Source organism: Rhamphochromis longiceps, linkage group LG5, assembly GCF_057381845.1.
Source record: "Rhamphochromis longiceps isolate RC_006_pf linkage group LG5, R_longiceps_female_GT1.1, whole genome shotgun sequence".
NCBI lineage: Eukaryota > Metazoa > Chordata > Actinopteri > Cichliformes > Cichlidae > Rhamphochromis > Rhamphochromis longiceps.
The window spans coordinates 42117237-42138723 of record NC_140561.1 but is presented as its reverse complement, the minus strand read 5'-3'; the positions used below and the strand labels follow the sequence as shown (position 1 = coordinate 42138723).

Sequence of the window (21487 nt, the reverse complement as noted above, 5' to 3'; positions counted from 1 at the left end):
AACCCTCCATGCTGCTCACGCTCACGAGCCCCAGATCAGTCGCCTAAAGCGCTTCGTACTGTAAGGTGAAGACCTACGATAAACAGAGAAACTCCAACAATCAGACCACGCCCCCATGGAGCAAGCGCTTTGGCAACAGTGGGAAGGAAAAACTCCCCTTTAACAGGAAGAGCCCAGTTATCAGCATTTAGTTTCGTGGCAGTTCTGTCACACCGAGCGTGCCTGTTCATCTTTAGTGTGACTCTCAGAGCTGTGAATACTTTACGGTGAGCATTCACTTCCCAGCATGCACTGCTTTGAGGCTGTGATTCGTCTGTGTTGGATAGTGTAGTGTTAAGACCACACACCTTTGGAGCAAGTTTGATTCCCTCCCAGTATCCAGTGAGGGTCCTGGCTCGGCCCCCATGCCAAACACCAAGCCTGGAATGGCGCGGCTACGTCTGCAGCCCGTCCGCAGCTCGGTCACGTCATCTGTGTGATTGTGTACGTGACCAATAAAGCAGTTTCTTGTGTTTTTGAAAGCATGCGGGTGACACGACACAGAGGTCCGACCTAAATGGAAGAACCAGGATTACAGCATCGGCTTTTTTCTGCGTCAGCTGACGTGAACGATGATGTGAAAACGTGCTTGTAGTTCTTAAACATCTAAACACGGTGTTCAAGACCCTCAGATGAGTCGCTCGTCGGTGCATCTGCGCGTACGTGCGTGTCGTTGCTCTGAAGCGTGCTTCTTGTCCTTCCCGTGGTCACGTGTCAGCGTGGAAATGAGGCTGGAAGGAGGCCGCGTGGCCCCGACAGAGGAGAAGATCTGAGGACGAAAAGAGGAGGAGACATTTTATCACTTTAAGGTTATCACACAGGGCCTGAACAGTTCACCCACAGAGCGCACACACCTGAGCCTGAACAGCCACGCCTACAGGGTTTTGACTCAAACCGCCCTTCACTTCTTATTTTTACAAGCCTGTGGGAAATACGTGCAGTCGTTTATTGCAGACACAAGCAAATGCAGAATGTTAGGCAAAGACAGAGTTCGGCTCTCTGGGGGGGGCTCTGAGCGGCTCTCTGGGGGGGGCTCTGGCGGGGTCTCTGGGGGTCTTCAGGAACTGTTCTTCAGGCTCCCTGAAGGACTCTCATGCTGTTCTGTCAGGATGATCCCACACTGCTTCAGTGATGTGGAGCTCTGTGTGTTTCTATCCACGTGTGCTTTGATGCACTGACTGTGTGTTTGGATCTTTGTCATGCTGAAACAAGCTGCTGTTTCCAGATGTTCCTGGCTGGTGGATCAGACTCTGATAGTTCATCAGTTTATCAAAGGTCTCCAACAGCACTGAAACCATGACAGAGCCTCCACCGTGCCGCCTCCTGACCTCCTCGTACACACTGACCGTGATGTGGATCCATCGTCCAGTTCTCGTGTCATTTTCAGACCTCTGCCTTCCCTCCCGTGTCCCCTCGTTAAGAACGTCTTCCTGACAGCCGTCCTTCACTGATCGTCTCTGATGAGACTTCAGTGAGCAGCAGATGATCAGCTGAAGGTCCAGATCGTCTCTCAGGTCCTGTGTCGGGTCTTTCTGATCCAGTTTACCTGCCGTAGAGTTTGGGAATCACCTCGTTGGAGCAAAAATACAATTTGATGTTACACTGTGTTTTCTTTGGGATTTTACACAGATTGAATAAAAACATGGAAACAAGTGAAGCGTGTGTGTGACGGGCGAACAAAGAGCCTGCAGGAACCGTTTAAACGCTGTTATGTGCAGACAAACACTGGTGCATCGTAGAGTGAGGAGAACCTTTGATCAGCGCTGTAGTCCAGCGTGATAACAGCCGACCTGCAGACGTGCTCGGTGATCCTGACTGTGACAGCACACTTTGAAAGAGGCTCCGTGTGCTCTCATCAAGCCAGGAAGAAAAGCCTTTCCTCCGACACATGAACTAAACAGAAGCTCGTCTTCATACCTCTGGTCTATGTCCTCTGCAATGTTCCCTCTAAGCTGCGCGCGTGCACTATTGCGCACTGCTGGCACGTCTGTGCCCACAAAAAAAACAAATCTAAGCTGAATTAAAATTTAACTTTATCAATTCTGTTTTGCAGTGTTAGTCAGTGACTGGCTGCTCCCGTACGGGATCAGAACGATGTCGCCTCATCCCACAGTCCAGCCAATCACGCGATTCACATTCGTATATACGCAGCTAATCAACGTGGTTGACGTTTATAAGGAAAACGCTCGAAAGCCTGTGAGCAAAAACCAAACGCCGCCCTTTCCTATTGGTGGAAAAATGTACCATGTGGACCAATCAAAATATGATATGGCTACATGGCATTTAGTTATTTAGGGAGGGGGACGTTTTAGGAGTGACGGCGTGTTTGAGATGTGAGACATTTGTGACGTTTAGCACAAATCTTGTGTAGTTAGTGTGTAGTCAGTGTGTAGTTAGTGTGTAGTTAGCGTGTAGTTAGTGTGTAGTGTAGTCAACAGTGTTGTTGTGTGTCAGAACAATGAGGCGACTGCTGAGTGTTACAGGTGTTACAGCAGTGACACATCTGCTGCTGTCAGGCCTGCAGGTATCAGGCTGTTGTTCTCCTTCATCTCATAGTGGACACAAATTATTTTTGGAGCGGCACAAATAATCTGTGTGGCATCAGATTTGATGCAGAACAGCTGATTGTTCTGTAAATAGTTTGAAATGTTTGTTTAAGAAACGCCTTGGCTGCATTTTTAGGTAAACAGCTGCAAAACACTTTGTTTTCATAACTCAGTTACTTTTTTGAAGAAGTAACTACATAATTAATTGCCCAACATTGGTCATTATTTACTGTATTTGCAGACAGAGTTACAGACTCTCTCCCAGACCACAGACTCACAATACAGTCAGAGCTTTATGAAAGAATAAAGAAAGTTGTGTTTTCAAAACTGGAGTTCAAGTTATTTTTTCCTTCCAATAGTGTTAACATGCTGCACATGGACAAGATCTTTTTTACATTCTCATTGTCAGTGAGCTAAAGCAGTTAATGAAAAGTCGTCTAACATAAACGCTGTAATTTGATTATTTTAATAAACATGTAACTTGGATGATTGGATGCTGGCGTGACCACAGTGCACACGTCTGCTGTCGCTCACAGTGGTCCAAGGGACGCTCAGGGAGTTTGTGTGCTCAGACACATGAAACATTAGAGGGAACTTTGGTCCTCTGCTGGTTAAACTGGTCCGGCCTCGCGCTGACTGGTAACGAGCTGCTCCATCTTCGTGGGGTTTGTCTGTGCCTTAAAAGCGCTCCGGTCTTTGTTTCCTGAGCCGTGTCCCGGATGTTTGGATCTGATGTGTGATGTAAGAAGGAGGCAACATAATCCTGTGAGGGGGGAGGGGATGGGTCTGTAAAAACTACAGGCGTCACATGACATCCAGGAGGAGGGGTCTGCTCCGATGCTGCCCGTGAGGCTCGGACTCTGTCTCCAGGAAATGAACTGGATCCACCATTGGATTGGTTTTATTAACACATGCGACCGGCACCTTTTAAGCATTTCTCTCACTTTACATCCTGACGTGTCAGGCGCTCCGCTGAGCTGATGCCGTCCGTGATTATCCGTGCCTCACGGCGCTGATGAGGAGGCGGGGTTTGGTAGCAGCTCTGAATGAAGGAGCTCAGGGGTCGTTTGCTCGCCCGGGGGCCTGTAATCTGATCTGAAGAGCAGAAACGGGACTCGCATGTTTGGAAGCTCAGCCATGTTCAGATCACGGTTCATCTCCTGATTATTGATGAATATCTGTGATCATCAGCCTGCCAGACGGGTTATTCATCTGATGAACTCGGCTCGAATGTTTTTCCACTTTTGTGTTGTTTCTGCTCTGAGGCTCTCGTGGACTCTGAGGGCTCGCCTGCACATTTAAAGAAATCACATCTTGTGTAATTAAGGCGGTATGAACAGTAAACACAGCCTCTGCAGGGAGTCTGCCCCGGCTGGTCCAACATGGTGGCGTTAGTCCATCAGACCGCCGGTCAGCTGCCTTGTTGGGAAAGCAGCTGAACAGCAGCCACAGGACTGGATTTCCTCTAATAAATCAGTCGTTTGTGACTCTGACAGATGAGCAGAACAGAGCTGCTGTAATGAGCCCCAGGTGCGCTGCTGTTAGTGTACCTGCACCAGCCGGGAACACTGACGCACGAGCGGAGACCTGAGGACGGAGCTGATTGATAAAGTGATCAGAAACTCAGGTGAAACATCTGGATCCATGAATGATTGATGAGGTTCAGGCCGGTTCAGCTGCAGAGCTGGATTCTTCCACGGGGCTTTGATTCACTCTGCCTTCATCAATTTTTCATGGCAGATGTTTTAGGCGAGCCTCAGGAGGAGGAGCCTCAGGTGGGAGCTCGTTCCAGATGGCTGACTGAGGTTACCCTACTGTCGTGTAGATATCGTCATGCCTGCACTCTTGTGTGTTGCTCACAGGAAACACAGCGCACTGCTTCATTCAGGGGAACACTCATCGCTTTAGGCTGACTTCCTGTTGTCAGTAGGTGGCGCTGCAGAGCGAAACATCAGCGAGGCCTTTCGCTAAGACGACAAATCAGAGCTGTGTGTTAAAGTGAGGAAACTGGAATCTTGTAATGATGGAGTGAAGGAGGCCGACTGTCTCCTGTCAGCTGGACTCATCCACGGCCGTTAGCTGGGAGCAGATTCGTGTCTGACACATAGAGCTGGGCGATAGAACGATAACGATATGTATCGCGATATAACTTTTACTCGATAGAGAAATTAAGCTATCGCGATAGACCTCGCCGCTCTTGTCCTCAAAAAAAAAAAAAAAAAAAAGGTCAGCCAATCCAAATTAAGTAGCGCAGAGCCGAACCAATCACAGCCGCAGCGTCACGTCGCGTGACTTGTTACGTACAGCACAAGTGCCAAGCTGCACGTGTGTTTGTTTGGGAAGCAGCCAGCGGGTAATGGAGTCAGCGCATAATGGAGGAAATGAGTGTGCCGACTAGAAAAATCAACCGAGCGTGACCGAAGAGAAAACAGATGATGGTTCCAACGCCGGAGAGATTGTCGAACGGAAGAGCCATAGAAGTTCCGTAGTGTGAAGGTATTTCGGCTATTTCAAGTCTGACAAAAAACAGAGTAGCGTGCACTGTAAATTGTGCCGAAAGCAAGTCTGGAAATACAATAAACTGGTGCATGCGTCACACTGTGCGCCACGTTATTGTTTCGGTGAAATGAATTTCTACAATACTGTTACTGTTAATTCTACTCTCTGCAGTGTTTAAATGCTTACATATACACACAGTTACTGTCCCTCCACACATACGACTCGGTTCTGCTTCTATGCCCCAGCTTTGTTTACTTTTTCCCACCGAGGCTTCTAGACTTCTGATTGGCCAACATTTCTGTACGGTTAGGAATCTAGCGCCACCTGCTGCTTTGGCACGTTCATAGCAGCGTTTTCCTTCATTTCTGCCTTTATGTGTGGACGGGATTATTTTTTAAAACGAAAACGGAAAATCTCTGTTTTCAAAAATACCCGTGTACGTGTGGACGTAGCCTCAGTCTCTGACTGGAAGCGCTAATTCGTCATTCGGCTTTTGTCAGACTAAAGTAACTGTTAAACTGTTTGAAAAGCTCAGCTATACAACAAGGAGAGATTGAGAATTTCCTTTTAGTTCTCAGTTTATTTGATATTGACAAAAGTTAGTCAGTTTTGTCTGTTCTTCTGTAAAACAAACTAAGATTTATTTTTAGAATTAATATTTTGTTTCTAAGTGGAATTGACAATTTAGTCTGTTTCATTTGTTCTATTTTGAAACTTAAACGCTTTAGCGGCTGCCTTTTGTGTAGTTTGCAATATTTGCCTTTATTTATCTGAAAAAGTCTCATGTTCCTTAAGTACATCTACCCTGTTGAACTTATTATGGGAAATAAATATTTAAATAAAAACAAGCTGCTGATTATTTCACATTTTACTTGTGAGCAACGGCACATTTAAATCTTACAAATATAGTTATTTGGCTTATATCGTGATAGATATCGTTATCGCCTGAAATGAAAAAAACATATCGTGATATGAAAAAATCTCATATCGCCCAGCTCTACTGACACAACAAGAATATCCTCCTGTTCACGAGGCTGAGCATTTAAAATAGGGACGTGTAGCACTTCCTGTTTTGCTGCAGCTAATTTCAAGCTCAGAGCTTCAGCTCACCGACGAGTCCAGTCTCAGCGCGAGGCAGTAATTCAGTACAGCTTTATTTAAAAGGCACCACATCAACAGTCACCTCCAGGTGCTTCAACCTGTACCACACCGTGACCGCTCAGCTTTCCTCTCTCAGCAAACGAGGACGTGTTTGTATTTGTATCCAGGATGTGGAAAACTGCTGAAACTACAAATGAGCCCCAACAATCAGACCACGCCCTATGAGCAACACGTTGGTGACAGTGGGCACGAAAAACTCCTTTTAACAGGAAGAAACCTCCAGCCACACCAGGCTCAGGGAGGTTTTCAGATCACAGCGTCGCGTTGCCCGCTGCTTTCTGGCATCTGCACGCCTCGCTTGGCCTCAGCTTTGCAATGCCGCCATGTTTGCCACGGCTAACCCTCCAGAACCGTTGTTGCTGGAGTCCACCATCTGTTCATGATTCACTGCTCATAATAATCCTTCTTTGTCTGATTCTGGGCTGATTTAGCCCCTCCCTCTTTTAGACTGACTTTCTTCTGATTGGCTGTCCCTTATGGAGGTGGGTGGAGCTTGTGTTGTGTAAGCTCTGCCCTGCTGTCACAAAGGCAGCCTGAACTTCAGTGTAACTCCTCGTTCCCCGACGTAAACGCAGCTCAAACAAACTCGGCGATATCCCAGGAAGTCGCAGCAGATCGGGACGTTAGGCTGTGAAGGTGCTGCTAACAACGAGCGCGGGCAGCAGCAGGATGTTTGGTCCTGAGTCTGCTCGCAGAGTTTTGGTGTGTCGTGCTGATCCAGCGAGCTGCTCGGGGCGCCGCCGCCTCACTGAGCGCGAGGGAAGACCTGCTGAATATTTGATGGCTGCTCTGCCTTCAGTGTTACATAAGAGCACCACATCACTGCTGCTCCCACTTACGTTAACCCCTGAGTGGGCAGGAGATACACAGCAGCCAATCTAACCTTCTGATGAGCACTCCACTGCTCATCATCAGCTGATTGGAGCGCTGTGATTGGCTCGTTTCAGTCCCGCCGGCTCTTTCTCGGCCTGCGTGTATCTCACAAACCCCAGCTCAGAGCCTGCAGCGCTGCCCGGTAATGATGAGCTGTGATTGGACCGATTCGTCAAACGGTAGTTAACGCCACCTCCGGTGAGACGTGAAAACGGCGCTTTGGAAGGAAACGATCTTAACTTATTCCACAAAACAATCCTGAGGCTCGGCTGATCCCGGCGGTCCGAGCTGCTCGTTTGGGGTTGTGGTTCCGCCTGCGGCTGGCGTCTGCGGCCTGTGGGAGGATGACGGCGGTGATCTCGTGTGTGTGATGGGATGAATCGGAGCCCGTCTGTGTGGTTCCGCTCGAATGTGTCGAGCTTCTTAATGAAGTGTGAAAACTTCCTGCAGGCTTTGAAGGGTGCCATCCGCCCCCCTCCACCTGACTTGCCCGTGGTGCTGGTGAGGTGTGAGCTGATTGGCTGCAGCCAAACGGCCTTTTCTGCGCTCCCTGAAGGACGTGCAGAGCAATCAGCAGCTTCAGCTCGTTTCCTATTGTGTTGATTTGAAAACAGCGTGAAGAAAATGGTGTGTGTGTGTGGGGGGGGGGGCACAGCACACCTTGTGAAGTATAAAGGGGATCATGTAAAGAGTGTGTGACAGGAAAGGCTGACTCTGTCGCTGCTTGTTCAGCCAGGCGGCCGCGCACACCCTGAGAACATGATAACTGAGATGCCTCAGAGGTGGCTCTACCAAAAATCTGAGATGTGTTTGAATATCAAGAGCTTGAGGTCAGAGGTCGCGGTCTCTTGTGAAGAGTTCATGACTGTCCTCGCTCGATACACAGATCTCGGCGCTGCGATCAGCGTCACAGTGCCGCCCAGAGGAAACATTAGGAGAATGATTCTCAACGAGGAGCTGCAGGTCGACCGCGTCACCCAAGGAAAGCTGTCTGCTGATTGGATAAGCCTTCAGCCCCCATCCCGTCACCGGCGACAGGTTTTTCCAACGTTTCTTTAAAGTACCGTAACTCTTGAATGATTTGCGCATCTTAAAAATCCCAGCGGTTCCTGAAAGCAGCGACGCCATGCTTTCCGCTGATATTAGAGTCCTTCGGGTAATCCCAAGCACTGCGTCACAGCGGCCCGAAGACGAAGGTTGAGAGAGACGAAGGCGCACAGAAAACTGACGCTTTGTCAGACATCGTTTTTCTTTCTTACAATGATTTTATTTTTGATATTTTTAGTGTTTTATATAAAAATAAGAGTTGCTGGATGTAAGCCCTGATAACAGGGTTTCATAGAACATTGTTTTATGCCATGTTTATTTCATGTATGACAAACACTGCCCCGCCCTCTTCCAGCACCTGTAAAGCAGGTGTATTTGAGGCTTGCAGGACATGCAGGCAGAGCAGGCTGGGTTTATTATCCACTCAGGAAAATGTTGCATAAAAGGAGCACGAGTGTCAGCAGTGCGATGTAGGCCTTTGGCTACAGACTGAGAGGAAGTGTACTGGGGAAGAAAAGAGATGCCCAAAAACAAACCACAGGGTCAAAGGTCACATACTTGTTGTTGTTCAGACTGTAAGTCTTGTAATCATGTACAGTCTCTCTTTCTGCCTCTTTGAGTAAAAACTGTAACATTTCAATTCAGTCCTTTTCTGTTACTAATCCTGATTACGCTCACAGTAGAGAAAGAAGCTACCAGATGTGGAAAGACGCAGCAATCCTGAGGACGGGGACAAAAGCTCACAGCTGATTTTATGACACTTTTACAGCTAAAACAACCAAATAATTCCAGGAGGCCTGTTTAACTTTATAAAGGATAAAGCAGCTTCCCCAGAATCCCACTCTGGAGCGATTCTTTGTGTGTGCGTCAGTCTAAGGGCCGACCTGTGGAAGCTCAATAACTCGAAGCTCTGCCAATAAGGAAGCTGCATGAACGACATCATTTCCTGGTTACGTGCAAGCAGAAGGCGCTCGCAGTTTTTAGCAAAAACAAACAATCAGCTTTAAGTTCTCCAGCGTTTACGTCAATCTCGCTTCACCGAGCTTTCTGATTGGCAGAGTGTTTCACCTTATAGATGGTGGTGGGAACAAGCTTCCATACCAACCTCCTTGCTCTTACTCTGAAAGGTCAGCGACTGCTAGCTGGTGCTGCAGAGTCTGGCTTTGATATCATGTAAACAGGGCCAGTGTTGTCCTGTACAGAGACCTGGAGAGCAGCGTGTCAACAGGACACTCAGTCATATAACACTCGTTCCAAGGAGCTGCAGCTCCAGCTGTAACCTGAAGCTTCCCTACTGTGACTACGAGTTTCCATCGGCTCCTCTGCTCGCCACAGAGCGCTCACGCTGCTGTCGCCTACATGCACACTGGGAATAACGATGCTAATGCTAGTTAGCACGTTTATGATCAGCTGTTGTCGATCGCTCTGACCATCCTCAGATCTTGAGGTCAGCTCGTGATGCTCATCTGTAGTTTAGCCCCCCCCCCTACACTCACACACACACACTCACTCACTCACTCACACACTCACACACACACACACACACTCACTCACTCACTCACTCACTCACACACTCATGCACGCACGCACACACAGACACTCACTCACACACTCACTCACTCACTCTCACTCACTCACTCACTCACACTCACACACACACACACACACACACTCACTCACTCACACACTCATGCACGCACGCACACACAGACACTCACTCACACACTCCCACAGTCACTCACTCACTCTCACTCACACACTCCCACAGTCACTCACTCACTCACTCACTCACACACACACACACTCACTCACTCTCTCTCTCTCACTCACACACACACACACTCACTCACTCACTCACTCACGCACGCACGCACGCACGCACGCGCACTCACTCACTCACTCACGCACGCACGCACGCACGCACGCACGCACGCACGCACGCGCACACACACACACTCTTTAATGACAGTAGGTGCTGCAGGTGTCCCTGTGGGGGCAGCGAGGCTCTGACCTCGGGGTTCGTAGACATATTGACGGCTCATGATAAATATTGATCCACGGTCCTGCGGAGGTCTTACCCCACGCCGGCGGGCCGTCCTGCTGTCCCTCTGATCCAGCTTTCAGAGAGTGTTTCCGAGGAGGCGCCACGCTGGCTGGTGATTATGATGGCGGTGGAGACGCCGCTCCAAACTTGGTCAGAGATGTTGTTTAACAAGCAGCTGCAGTGAAGTGTGTCTGTGGCGTCTCTGATTTCACGTGTGAAACATGAGAGCGACTCTGACCACGCCCACACGCTCGCTCTGAAGCGTTTAGATGACTTTGCTGAATGAAATGCTCGCAGCGGCCCTCACACTCACACCTGTACGATCAGGGTTTGTTTTATCTGTAAAATGATCATTTCTGCACGCGATGAAGAGATTTTCAAGGTTTCTGACCAGAATTTTATAAACATTAAGAAAAAACTACTTGAGCAAAAACACCCAATAATAATACAAATAGCTGCTCATTTCTGTGTTTATTCAGACCTGTGTTTTCTGTCTGTGCAGTGGTAAAATAACAGGATGAAAATGGGATGTAAATTAGGGAATTATTAAAAAGAAAACGTGTGTGTATAGAAGTAAAGATGTCTGTATATAAATCTGAATGCGCGCACACACACACACACACTGTGCAGAGGCTGAGTGCTGGTCAGAGACAATAACAGCAGTGAGCTGGGCAGTGCAGATACTCGGGTTTATTAACACACAGATGCAGAGAGGACGACACACAGGAGGAGGAGGAGCAGTGAATACAGTGAGGACAATAACAGAAACACGTCTGTGCTGATTGGCCTGTCGGTAATCACATGACTGAGGCAAAACAAGTTTCACAAAGTTCCAACAATGGCCCCGCCCCCTGAATGAATCATTCCAGCTGATGTTTTTATTTATTCATCTCTATAATTCGTGATCTGACTGATGATGACAGTAACTGAACTCCAGAGTGGAGGGAGACGAGGAGGAGGGGCAGTTTCTATTTTTACTGGCTAAAAGCTGCTCTTCTGTGGCGTCACGCGGTGACAGGGCTACAGTGCGACTGGCTCTACGAACAGAAAGAAGCTGAAAGGCTCTACAAAAGGTCTCTCACCTCTGAGCGAGACAACAAGGCATCGTAAACGTTTGTTAAAGGTACAAGCCGTGCTTAAAGGGACAGCCGTGCGCTCGGGTGCAGTCCGTCCTCGCCCCCCGTCATGCTATCTTTGGTTTGAACTCTGCGGCCCGTCACGGTGCGCTGGTTGGGTGCGGCGGGCTCGTCTGCTCTGGAGGGTTTTGGTTAACAGTATCAATCTGTGAAATTGCACTTGGATGTTTTGGATGAAAGCCTCACCGTGGCCTGTGGGTCCATGCCGGAGTTGTGCTCAGGTGGAGGAGGAGGTGAGGGGGAGTGAGAGGGGAGTGGGGGTGGTGCGTTGCTATGGCATCATGATGGGCGTGTCTGAGAAGACAGACATAATGGAGTCTGTCTCCCCCGCCCTGTGCCGTGGCTGTTGCTCTGCCCCTAGCAGTAACCCTGGCCCCAGGTGTCCCGGCCCTGCCCTCAGCCTGCCATTTTGCTGCTCTCTGATTGGCTCCAGAAACACCACATGCTTGTTGGTACTGACCTTGCGGCCCGGGCCCTCCGTGCTGGCCGGCGGGGTGGGGGTGAGGATGGAGGACTGGGCGCTGCCCGCCCCAGCCTCGTTTCCCAGACTTGGGGTGGCCGTGGCCGGGGGCGGGGCTTTCAGACATGGAGGGCAGCGGCAAGGCGTCAGGTAGAGGTACATGAGCACCAGCACCAGGCTCACCACGCAGCCCAGGAGGGTGGTGAAGCCCGTGTTGAACGGTTCCTGGGGGTCGTTGCTATCCGCCAACACCGTGACGTTGACCTCCCATGTGTCGTTGCGGTGATGCTGCCGGTCCTCCGCCAGACACCAGTAGATCCCGGTGTCCTTCTCGCGTGCCGCCATGATCTCCAGGCTGCCGTTGGAGAACATCTTTAAGGACCCGTTATTCCCCGGGGGCAGCACCGACTCCAAGCTTGGCGACACCCAGAGGAAAGTGATGGCGTGGCCGGAGAGAGTGGTGGCACAGTGCAGCAGCAGCGCTTTCCCCGCCGTCACAGTAACACTCCTCTTCTGGGTCACGGCACTCAGGTTGCACTTCTCCAGGTAGCGTCCATGCTGGAGGAAGCGCACAGTGCCTCTCGGGTTCCCGTAAACCAGACAGATGTGCTCCTGCCTGAAGAAAAGCAGCGACTCAAACTCCTGCTGCTCCCAGGACCGGAACAGGCTGTACATGGGGCACTCGCACCACAGCGAGTTGTTGTGCAGGTAGAGCCCCTTCTGCAGCGAATGGGGCAGGGCCAAAATGTCCTCCAGGGGCAGTTTGGACAGGCGGTTTGAGGACAGGTCCAGCAATGACAGGTGGGGGTGGCTGTGCTTCTGAATGGAAAAGAAGGGGAAGTCTGTGAGGCGGTTGTGGCTCAGATAAGCCTTGCGCAAGTTTGTCAGTCCAGCCAGAGGTCTGCCCTCCACCCGCGAGATCCGGTTATTAAACAGCAGCAGCTCCTCCAACCCTGACAGCTCCTGGAAGTAATGCTCCTCCAGAACACAAAGATGATTGGATGACAGGTCCATGTTTCGGAGCTGAGCTCCGGACGAGTTTCTGAACGCTCCCGGCATGATCGCTGTCAGCTGGTTGTGGGCCAAACGTAACGTCTCCAGTTGAAGAAGTCCTTGGAAGGCGCCGTCCTCCAGCTGCGTGATGTGGTTGTGGCTGAGGTCCAGGGTGACGGTGGAAACCGGCATTTCTCCGGGAACGTGTCTCAGAGTCAGGGTGGTGCAGCTGAAGATGTCTGCGGCGCAAATGCAGCCGCCCGCCCGATAGGAGCCCCGAGACGAGGTGACGGCAGCGTGTACGGGGCTCGGCCGGTGCAGCTGCAGGCACACCAACAGCAGCACAGCAGCCCGCCACGCTGTCGGAGAGTCCACAGCCTGCAGGAATTCCGTGTGACCACCGACGTGCGACATGATGCCACCAGCGTGTGTCCCTTACTTTGAAAGAGCCTCAGTTTGCTGTTCACATCCTTCGTGCGCCGCGATTCATCTCATTTTGGCGTAACATGGTCGACACATAAACAGAGCAGGCGGAGGAAGCTTGCTGTTGCTCATAGTGTACGAGTCTGTGCGCGTCCTTCACTCTGAGCCTCTCATCGTCTCCTCTCAGAGCGTGGCTGTGGAGCGCGCTCAGTGTGCCTCCAGGCTGTTTGTTTGGTCTAACTCGGTTAATGTTGTCCACCTGCCAACCCGGCAGACGCCAGGAGAGGAGATGCCTAAATGGGTTATGTGAGGTGGAGGCGTCCCAGCACAGACTCCCTCTGTCAGTGATCCAGGTGTGCTGCGATGTCAGAACACCTGTCCCTGTCGTCCCATTTATCACACAGAAAAGTCAGAAATCACTTCCTGTCTCCTCCTTTCATCCCATATCTGCTCCGTGGGCGTCCTTCTTCAGCTCTGCTCGCTCCGGGAGTTTCCTTTCCGCACTCAGTCTCTGCTGCTGTGACGATGGCGAGCTCCGAGCGCCTCAGTTTGATCCTGGGATCAGACTCTCAGTGAGGTCGGCATCCCGTCTGCTCCACACTCGTCCACCACGCCGCTCTGCTGCTGCCCTGCGCTGTCTCTGGCCGCACTGAGCGCGCTCCTCGCTGCTCCCTCACAGATGTTGCTGTGTGTGTGTCAGTCGCTGCTGCCTCCGTCTCTTGACTGCGCTCGGCTCAGATGTGAGCTTCGTCTGTCGCTTCTGGTGCTTTCCCAGCTCCACCTCTCCTCCTCCTCCACTCTGGATTAACCCTCTCTCTCTCTCTCTCTCCCCCTGCTCCTCCTCCTGCTCCTCCTCCTCTCTGTTTTTGCTGCTCTGCTGCTTTCCGTCTCTTTTTGTTTCAGGCTCACACTTTGTTTCCGTCTCCTCCCTCCTCCTTGCTCCTCTCTCGGAGGCGCCGTGTGTTTCCTCGGAGGAGCGTGAGGAGCAGTGAGATGAACGCTCCTGTGATTTTACTCACAGAGTCAACAAAAATGATACTATGATCATGGTTTGTGTGATGATCAGGAGGAGGCGGGGCTCCAGCATTTCAATCTATGACACCATGAATACTTTGTGGCTCCTCCCTCCATGAACGCCATCTCCTCCGGGTTGTTCTCAGCCGTGTGTGTGTGTGTGTGTGTGTGTGTGTGTGTGTCCCTGTCTTTTGGTTTTCAGTCACAGTGTGTTTTATGCTGATTTGCTGTCACAGGATTAACATTGCACACACACACACACACACACACATTCAGACACGCAGAAACACACGCTCGCGCACACACACGCATGCAGATAAACACAGACACACCGACACACACATGCAGCATGCGCATACACTACAGACACACACACACAGACGTCTGAGCCCGGCGTCTCCAGGTGGCGTGCGTCCTGCCTTTCTGCTGTCGTTGCCCCGCCCTGCAGGAGGACGCAAGCTGATCTCAGCCCAAGGTTAACATGAACACGAGCCCTTGAAGAGCTGAAGCTGACCTCTGACCTCTGACCCTGATCCTACCCTGCTGGACGTCCTGTAACTGAAGCAGCTCCACACAATAAAAACTTTATTAAGTCCAGCAGCAGGTAGAACACGGCGTTCTCTACCACGCACTGCTGTCATTGGTTAGACTGTGACACGTGACTACTGATGTAGTGTTTATTCATCTATACTGAAGCTGCTGAAGGAAGGATGGATGTATTAGAGGTGAAGTTGAGGCTGAAGTCAACGGTGTGAGGCCATGGCTGACTCGGCTGTTCTCCTGACCCTCCCAGACGTCCCGTTTCCTGTGACGTTCCTGTTCATGTGCTCCGTGTATCATTAGTGCCATAGCTCTGAACACGCTGCCCTTTCCTGGTTTATTATTAACGAGGGAACACGATGGACTCAAAACACAGCCGGCGACATTTCCAGCTGAGCTCTGTGACTCAGTTGTGTGGATGACGGCAGCCTACAGGACCGTGGAGGGGGGGCGTGTCGAGAGGCTGAAAAGATAAGGTCACGGGCGGTTTTACAGGGAAATGTCACCATGCTTCCCTCAGAGATCATCCTGTGAGGGACTCTACCCAGTTTGCTCACCGCTGAGCAACGAGCCAACATCTGCATCCAAACAAGAGGGGAAGTGACCGCTTCTGTTTTTCACTTTAAAAGCTTATTTTGGCGCCCTGAGTCACAGCGGCTAGTGCTGCATGTTTGATTCTACAGATTTTTGCCCCCTGTGAAAAATAAAGCCTCAAATCAGAAGTATTTCACTCCCTGGTATAATTCTCAAACACCTATCAAGCACCTATAAATACCTAAAGCAGGTAACTCGTAAGCTGGAGAGGAAATAGCGTGTCACAAATTTAGAAGATCATCATTTAGCCTGGAGAAATAGTTTGCTGCTTTCTTATAAAGCAACCATCTCCAACCTTCCTTTCATATCAAACATCCTTGAAAGAGTAGTTGTCAAACAGCTAACAGATCATCTGCAGAGGTTTATTTGAAGAGTTTCAGTCAGGTTTCAGAGCTCATCACAGCACAGAAACAGCTTTAGTGAAGGTTACAAATGATCTTCTTATGGCCTCTGACAGTGGACTCATCTCTGTGCTTGTCCTGCTAGACCTCAGTGCAGCGTTCGATACTGTCGACCATAATATCCTATTAGAGCGATTAGAACATGCTGTAGGTATTACAGGTACTGCACTGCAGTGGTTTGTATCATATCTATCTAATAGACTCCAGTTTGTGCATGTAAATGGAGAGTCCTCTTCACACACTGAGGTTAATTATGGAGTTCCACAGGGTTCAGTGCTAGGACCAATTCTGTTTACATTATACATGCTTCCCTTAGGCAGCATCATTAGAAGACATAGCATACATTTACACTGCTATGCAGATGACACCCAGCTCTATCTGTCCATGAAGCCAGATAACACACACCAATGAGTTAAACTGCAGGAATGTCTTAAAGACATAAAGACCTGGATGGCCGCTAACTTTCTGCTTCTTAATTCAGATCAAACTGAGGTTATTGTACTCGGCCCTGAAAATCTTAGAAATATGGTATCTAATCAGATTCTTCCTCTGGATGGCATTACCTTGGCCTCCAGTAACACTGTGAGGAACCACAGTGACACACACACACACTGTGTGTGTTCACAGCCGCAGGTCTGACCTCAGCCGGTGCTCTCTCTCCTCTCAGGGTATCCCGAGCTGCCTCCGTCCTGCTGTCCGACCCCTGCTTCCAGCTCCACTCCATCCAGCACCTCCTGGGAGAAGGAGGCGAGTCCTCCAGCTCCTCGGCAGCCGTGGCCTCCAGCGTGCGTCCTGCGGTGGGCTCTCTGGGGTCGTCCGTGGCTGCCCCTGTACCGTCGGCCGCTGGAAACTCGGGATCCTCAGAGCGCAAACACTTCTCCCTGCACGCATGTGAGTAGATGATCTTTGGTGGCTTTGATGGGCGTGGTTACCAAGGTGGGGAAAATGTGACCGGTGGTAGCTGCAGATTTGTGCTTAGTAGGAAGTGATGTCACACACTGCTGTCATCTCTATGAGACACACTCCAGCCTCCGACCCAGCTGTCAGGGTGCATTGTGGGTAGAGCTACATGTACAGGACAGCTTCAGGCCTGGAGTCAGACCAAACAAACGTGTGCATGCAGTAAATAATTCCCTGTGCTTTTGCTGTCGGGATTACGGTCAGGGTGAGCAGCCAGGGAAAGGGTTACGTCAACTAGATGTCCCCACAAGATATGAATATCCGCCGTGTGTGTGTGTGTGTGTGTGTGTGTGTGTGTGTGTGTGTGTGAGAGAGAGTGAATGGGCACCTCCCACACGTGTGAATGCGAGCGTCTTGCTTTGTGGTGGGAGCAGGAAGTTGTCTGCCTGCTGCTGTAATATTCACAATAACAGGTGGAGTATTGGAGTGAGTGTAAACACGCTGATGCCAGCAGCGCTCCAGAGCGAGATCAGCTGGTGCCTCTGATGTGGTCGGAGGTGGAGGCCTTCCTGAATCAGTGTGTGTTTGTCTTCACAGTGATGTGAGATCCTGAAAATAAAAAGATTCCCCCGGTCCTGGTTTCTGCTTCACCATCTGAGTGTGGAGCAGGCTGCAGGGGCCTGTAGCTGTGGGCTCGCTGCTCGTCTGTGATTGGAGATCGGGCTGCAGGGGCAGCTTCTCTTGTGCTGGAGTCTCGTTATGCTGGGCAGACACTGTGCGATTTTTTTTCAGTCGCGCGATTCAGCTCCTGCTCAAACTGCACGATTGACTCGCAGGGGTTAGAGGTTCATAGGTCACGATGCAGGTCTCACACTATACGGCCCGATGCTCTGATGCGACCTGAGTGCTCACACTGTGCCTCCATAACATGAAGGTTATAACAGAAGTTCTGTCGCTCGCTCTCCCTCTGTCTTTCACTCACACAGACACACCACCACCACCAACTTTGCTAAATTGCTAATGAAAAACATGATCAGGCAGCTGTGATTGAGCAGCATGTAGATCCAACTGTGTGACAAACTGCGGTGACACCCTCACGACCAAGCGATTGATGATCGGGAGCTGGTCGTGAGGTGTTAATCGCGTCTCGTTAACCCACATATACTACACGACGCACGATGAAGGCCAAAACGGTCGCACGACTCAAAAATCGGCTCAAAATGGGCCAAAAATCGCACAGTGTGAGCCCAGCATTACTCGGAGGGCGTGCGAGGACAGAAACACGATGTTTGGTTTGTGCTTTCAGACTGAATCAGCTGGATGCTGCGCCAAGCGTGTGCTTTGGAAACGAGCCTGTAATGTTATTTGGACCTCAGAGTAATTGTGTTTGTGCTGCAGTGGCTTCTGTCATGATCACAGAGCTGTGAGTGCAGCTCAGAGGACAAACACTGCCTCTCGCTGCCACGCTTCATGTTTCAGGCAGCTTTGCTTTGCTCGATGTGCAGCGCTCCGACTCACCGGCCTTCGGGCTGTTTGCTGTGATGTTGGATTACAGCTGATAACTGATAACACTTTTCCTCTCTGCTGTTAGTGAGGCACAGGGTGCTGCAGGGCAGAGACAGAAGGAGAGCAGCAGGAGTGAAGGGGAAGCTTTAAAGATGGCAGTGAGGCCTGCTGTGGCGGTGTGCAGAGCTGCTGAGGGTGAAGTCTGAAGCTGACAGCCTGAGAGCTGGAGGCGCGCTGGCGCTGGAACCTGCAACACGTACGTGAAGGCGGTGTTTCGCTGTCGTCACTGAATCGGCGTGTGACTCTGTGGTAACATCACCCACCTCCTGACATGCAGTCGCAGAAAACGCCTGTGGCCTTATAGTGGAGCTCGCCACAGGGGATGGCCCAGTCGTTGTGACATCCTTATCCGTTGCCACGGCAATGCAGACAGTTTCCATGACCACGATGTGTGTCATCATGTAGAGGATATGTGCCTGGAAGGGAGGTGTCAAAATTAAATATCTGTCCCGAGATTATTGTAGCCAGAAAACATCAAAACGACACCGGGCCTTACCGAGCTCCCATAACCTGATTCTGGAATAACCTGAAATATTCTGGAATAAGGTCAGATACATGAAATAATCGGGATTAACCAGACATAAACACGACAGCCTGAATTGTAAAATAAACTGATACCTGCTGGAGTTAACATGAAGTCCTATAGAAACAGAATCTTTTTAACTGAGATGATGAAACTAGTTTAAACGCGATCACTGATGTCATTTACAGCTCCTCAGTGTGCCACAATGACACGCAGGGTCAGGTTAAAGGTTAAAGGTGCTAATACGTCTCTCAGCTGACAAACACCCTGCACGGCTGTGGGTCACCTCAGAATCAGAGAGACTTTATTTATCCCCACTTAACAAACAACAGAGCAGCACGATGTTGAAGATGAGGACAATAAGAACAGGCGATAAGAGTGAGATAATAAATACACAGTTAATACAGTTTTAAAATTAAAGCGACTGAAAGATGAATAAATAACTGTAAGTGACTAAAAGAATAAAGTGTCGGTTGTATAAGAAGAGAGTAGTTTATGTTTCTGGTCTCATCGGCTGGAGTTAAAAAGCAGAGCTGCTTTGGGGACAAAGGTGGCGCTCCTCCTCCGCTCAGTCCTGCAGGAAATGCAGCGGAGGCGTCGCCCAGAGGGGAGCCATTGAAATGCGGGGTGAAGAATGTGAGAGGGGTCGCTGATGATTTTGGCTGCCTGTCTGAGGCCTGTTGGCTGAAAACCTGCCAGAGTTCTGACAGGCCAATGACTGTAGAGCACGCTGATGCAGTGCGCTGCAGTCTGTTCCTGTATGAAGGCTGAGGCAGTGGAACCAGCAGGTGATGGAGAAGGTCGTGATGCTTTCCAGGAAGGCGTAGTAAAAAGTCATCATGATGGGGGTGCTGACTCCAAAGGAGTTTCCTAAGGAGGTGTAGCCGTTGGTGGCACCTCCTGAGAATCTCCTCTGTGTTGGCAGAGAATCTCAGGAGGTTGTCAAAGATGGTTCGCAGGTATTTGTGCTCCTCAGCTACCTCCGCTGGCTTCCCGTGGATGGTGGTGGTGACTGAAGCAGCCAGATCCCTCTGCCTGCTCGAGAAGGTCACCACCATCTCTTTGGTTTTGCTCACGTTCAGTTCAAGTTTGAGCTGTCACACCACTCTACAAACTCCTGCAGAACGGGCCCGTGGTGTTGTGAGGGCCTGACAGCAGTGACAGGAGAACTGTGTCGTCAGCATATTTCACCAGGTGACAGAGCTGTGTGGATCTGCAGTCATCAGCGTAGAGGATGAAGAGCAGGGGGGAGAGCACACAGCCCTGGGGGGAGCCAGTGCAGGTGGAACGGAGAGAAGAAAGAGAGCTGTTGACCCAAACTTTCTGAGTCCTGTTGGTCAAAAAGTCCAATATCCACAGGATCAGCTGATCATCAGGTGAAATCGGGAGGAAAGTTTAGTGGGCAGGATGTGAGGCTGCAGAGTGTCGAAGGCTGATGAGAAACCAGCAAAGTCTGGTGGAGGAGTCAGGGAGCTCCAGACGTTTGTGGATGCAGTCCAAGATGAAGAGTTTTGCATCATCGACACCTCTGCGTGCACGGTAAGGAAACTGCAGGGTCCATCAGGGGGTCAGTTGCTCTTACAATGTGCTGTTTTATGATCAGGTCAGCCACTAATCAGAAGGTCGGTGGTTCGATCCCAGGCTGCCTCCTGCATGCCAAATATCCTTGGGCAAGATACTAACCCCGTGTTTGCCTACTGGTGGTGGTCAGAGGGCCCGGTGGCGCCAGTGTCCGCCTCGCCTCTGTCAGTGCGCCCCAGGGTGGCTGTGGCTACAATGTAGCTCCATCACCAGTGTGTGAATGTGTGTGTGAATGGGTGGATGACTGAATGTAGTGTAAAGCGCTTTGGGGTCCTATGGACTAGAAAAGCGCTATACAAATGCAGGCCATTTACCATGTTGTCCGTCTCAAACCTGGTGTAGAAAGCGTTGAGGTCGTCAGGGAGGGAGGAGGGGTTGCTGCCCTCCACCTCAATGGTTCTGGAGGTGGTGACCGCAGCATTCACAGAGGCCATGGTTTTGAGGCCCTGCCAGGCTGAGTGGAGGTCCCCATGTTTTTATACATGTCCGTGAGCAGCAGCTCAGAGTGGGTGTGGACGTGCCGGTTCACCCTGTGACAGACAATGAGCAGTTCATCACACACCTGCTGAACACCTGAACAAGCAGAACACTGAATGTCTCTGCTCCAGAGCTCAGCGCCCTGAAACAGAAGTACCTGCTGCAAGCTCCTATCGTGACAGAGGCACGGCGCGAACACGCAGAGCAAACAGACGACGACATGAATGAGAGGGTAAACAGGAGGTGATAAAGACGGAGCATCGATGCAGCAGAGGGAGGAGCTGCGTGGACAGCTGCGATGTGCTCGTCTGTCTGTAAGAGGAGTAATGTTCCCCCTGCCAGCTGCCCCGGGCCCCAGATTGGCTCCCGGCAGGGGGTCTGTGACAACATGAGCCTCTGGATGCTCTGACCTCTGACCTCAGTGAAAACAGGAAGTTAATTTTAGTCCTCTCAGAGTCACAGAGAGCAGGAAGCAGGGCGGGGCTACTAGTGATTTACTGGTCAAAGGTTGATGAAGGTGATGATGACGATGAGCTGGGTCATGTGCAGCCTCGCCGGCTGACCTTCATCTGTGCGAGCAGGTTAACGATGATGATCTGTGGTAACGTGATAGAGAGCGCACACCATGCTGTTCCCAGTACAGAGCTGCACACACACAGGATTATTCATG

General features: G+C 50.6%; 2 protein-coding genes across 6 annotated transcripts in view; one reads left to right on the top strand and one right to left on the bottom strand.

Annotated features, from left to right (window-relative positions):
* The window catches only part of rnf123 (ring finger protein 123), a 106396-nt gene that overhangs the window by 50422 nt on the left and 34487 nt on the right, over nt 1-21487 (top strand). For all 5 annotated transcript variants that reach the window (XR_014911827.1, XM_085407712.1, XM_085407711.1 and 2 more), the window contains one exon: nt 16438-16661. Coding sequence is in view for 4 of the 5 variants with exons in the window: in XM_085407712.1 (XP_085263838.1) it covers nt 16438-16661 (224 nt within the window). In the remaining variant the exon portion in view is untranslated. The remainder of the gene's footprint in view (nt 1-16437; nt 16662-21487) is intronic.
* amigo3 (adhesion molecule with Ig-like domain 3) lies at nt 668-14174 on the bottom strand. The gene is made up of 2 exons (XM_085407716.1): nt 11806-14174; nt 668-808 (listed from the first exon to the last, which is right to left on the bottom strand). Exons 1-2 carry the CDS (start codon nt 13210-13212, stop codon nt 668-670), a joined length of 1548 nt encoding a protein of 515 aa, XP_085263842.1. The 5' UTR covers nt 13213-14174.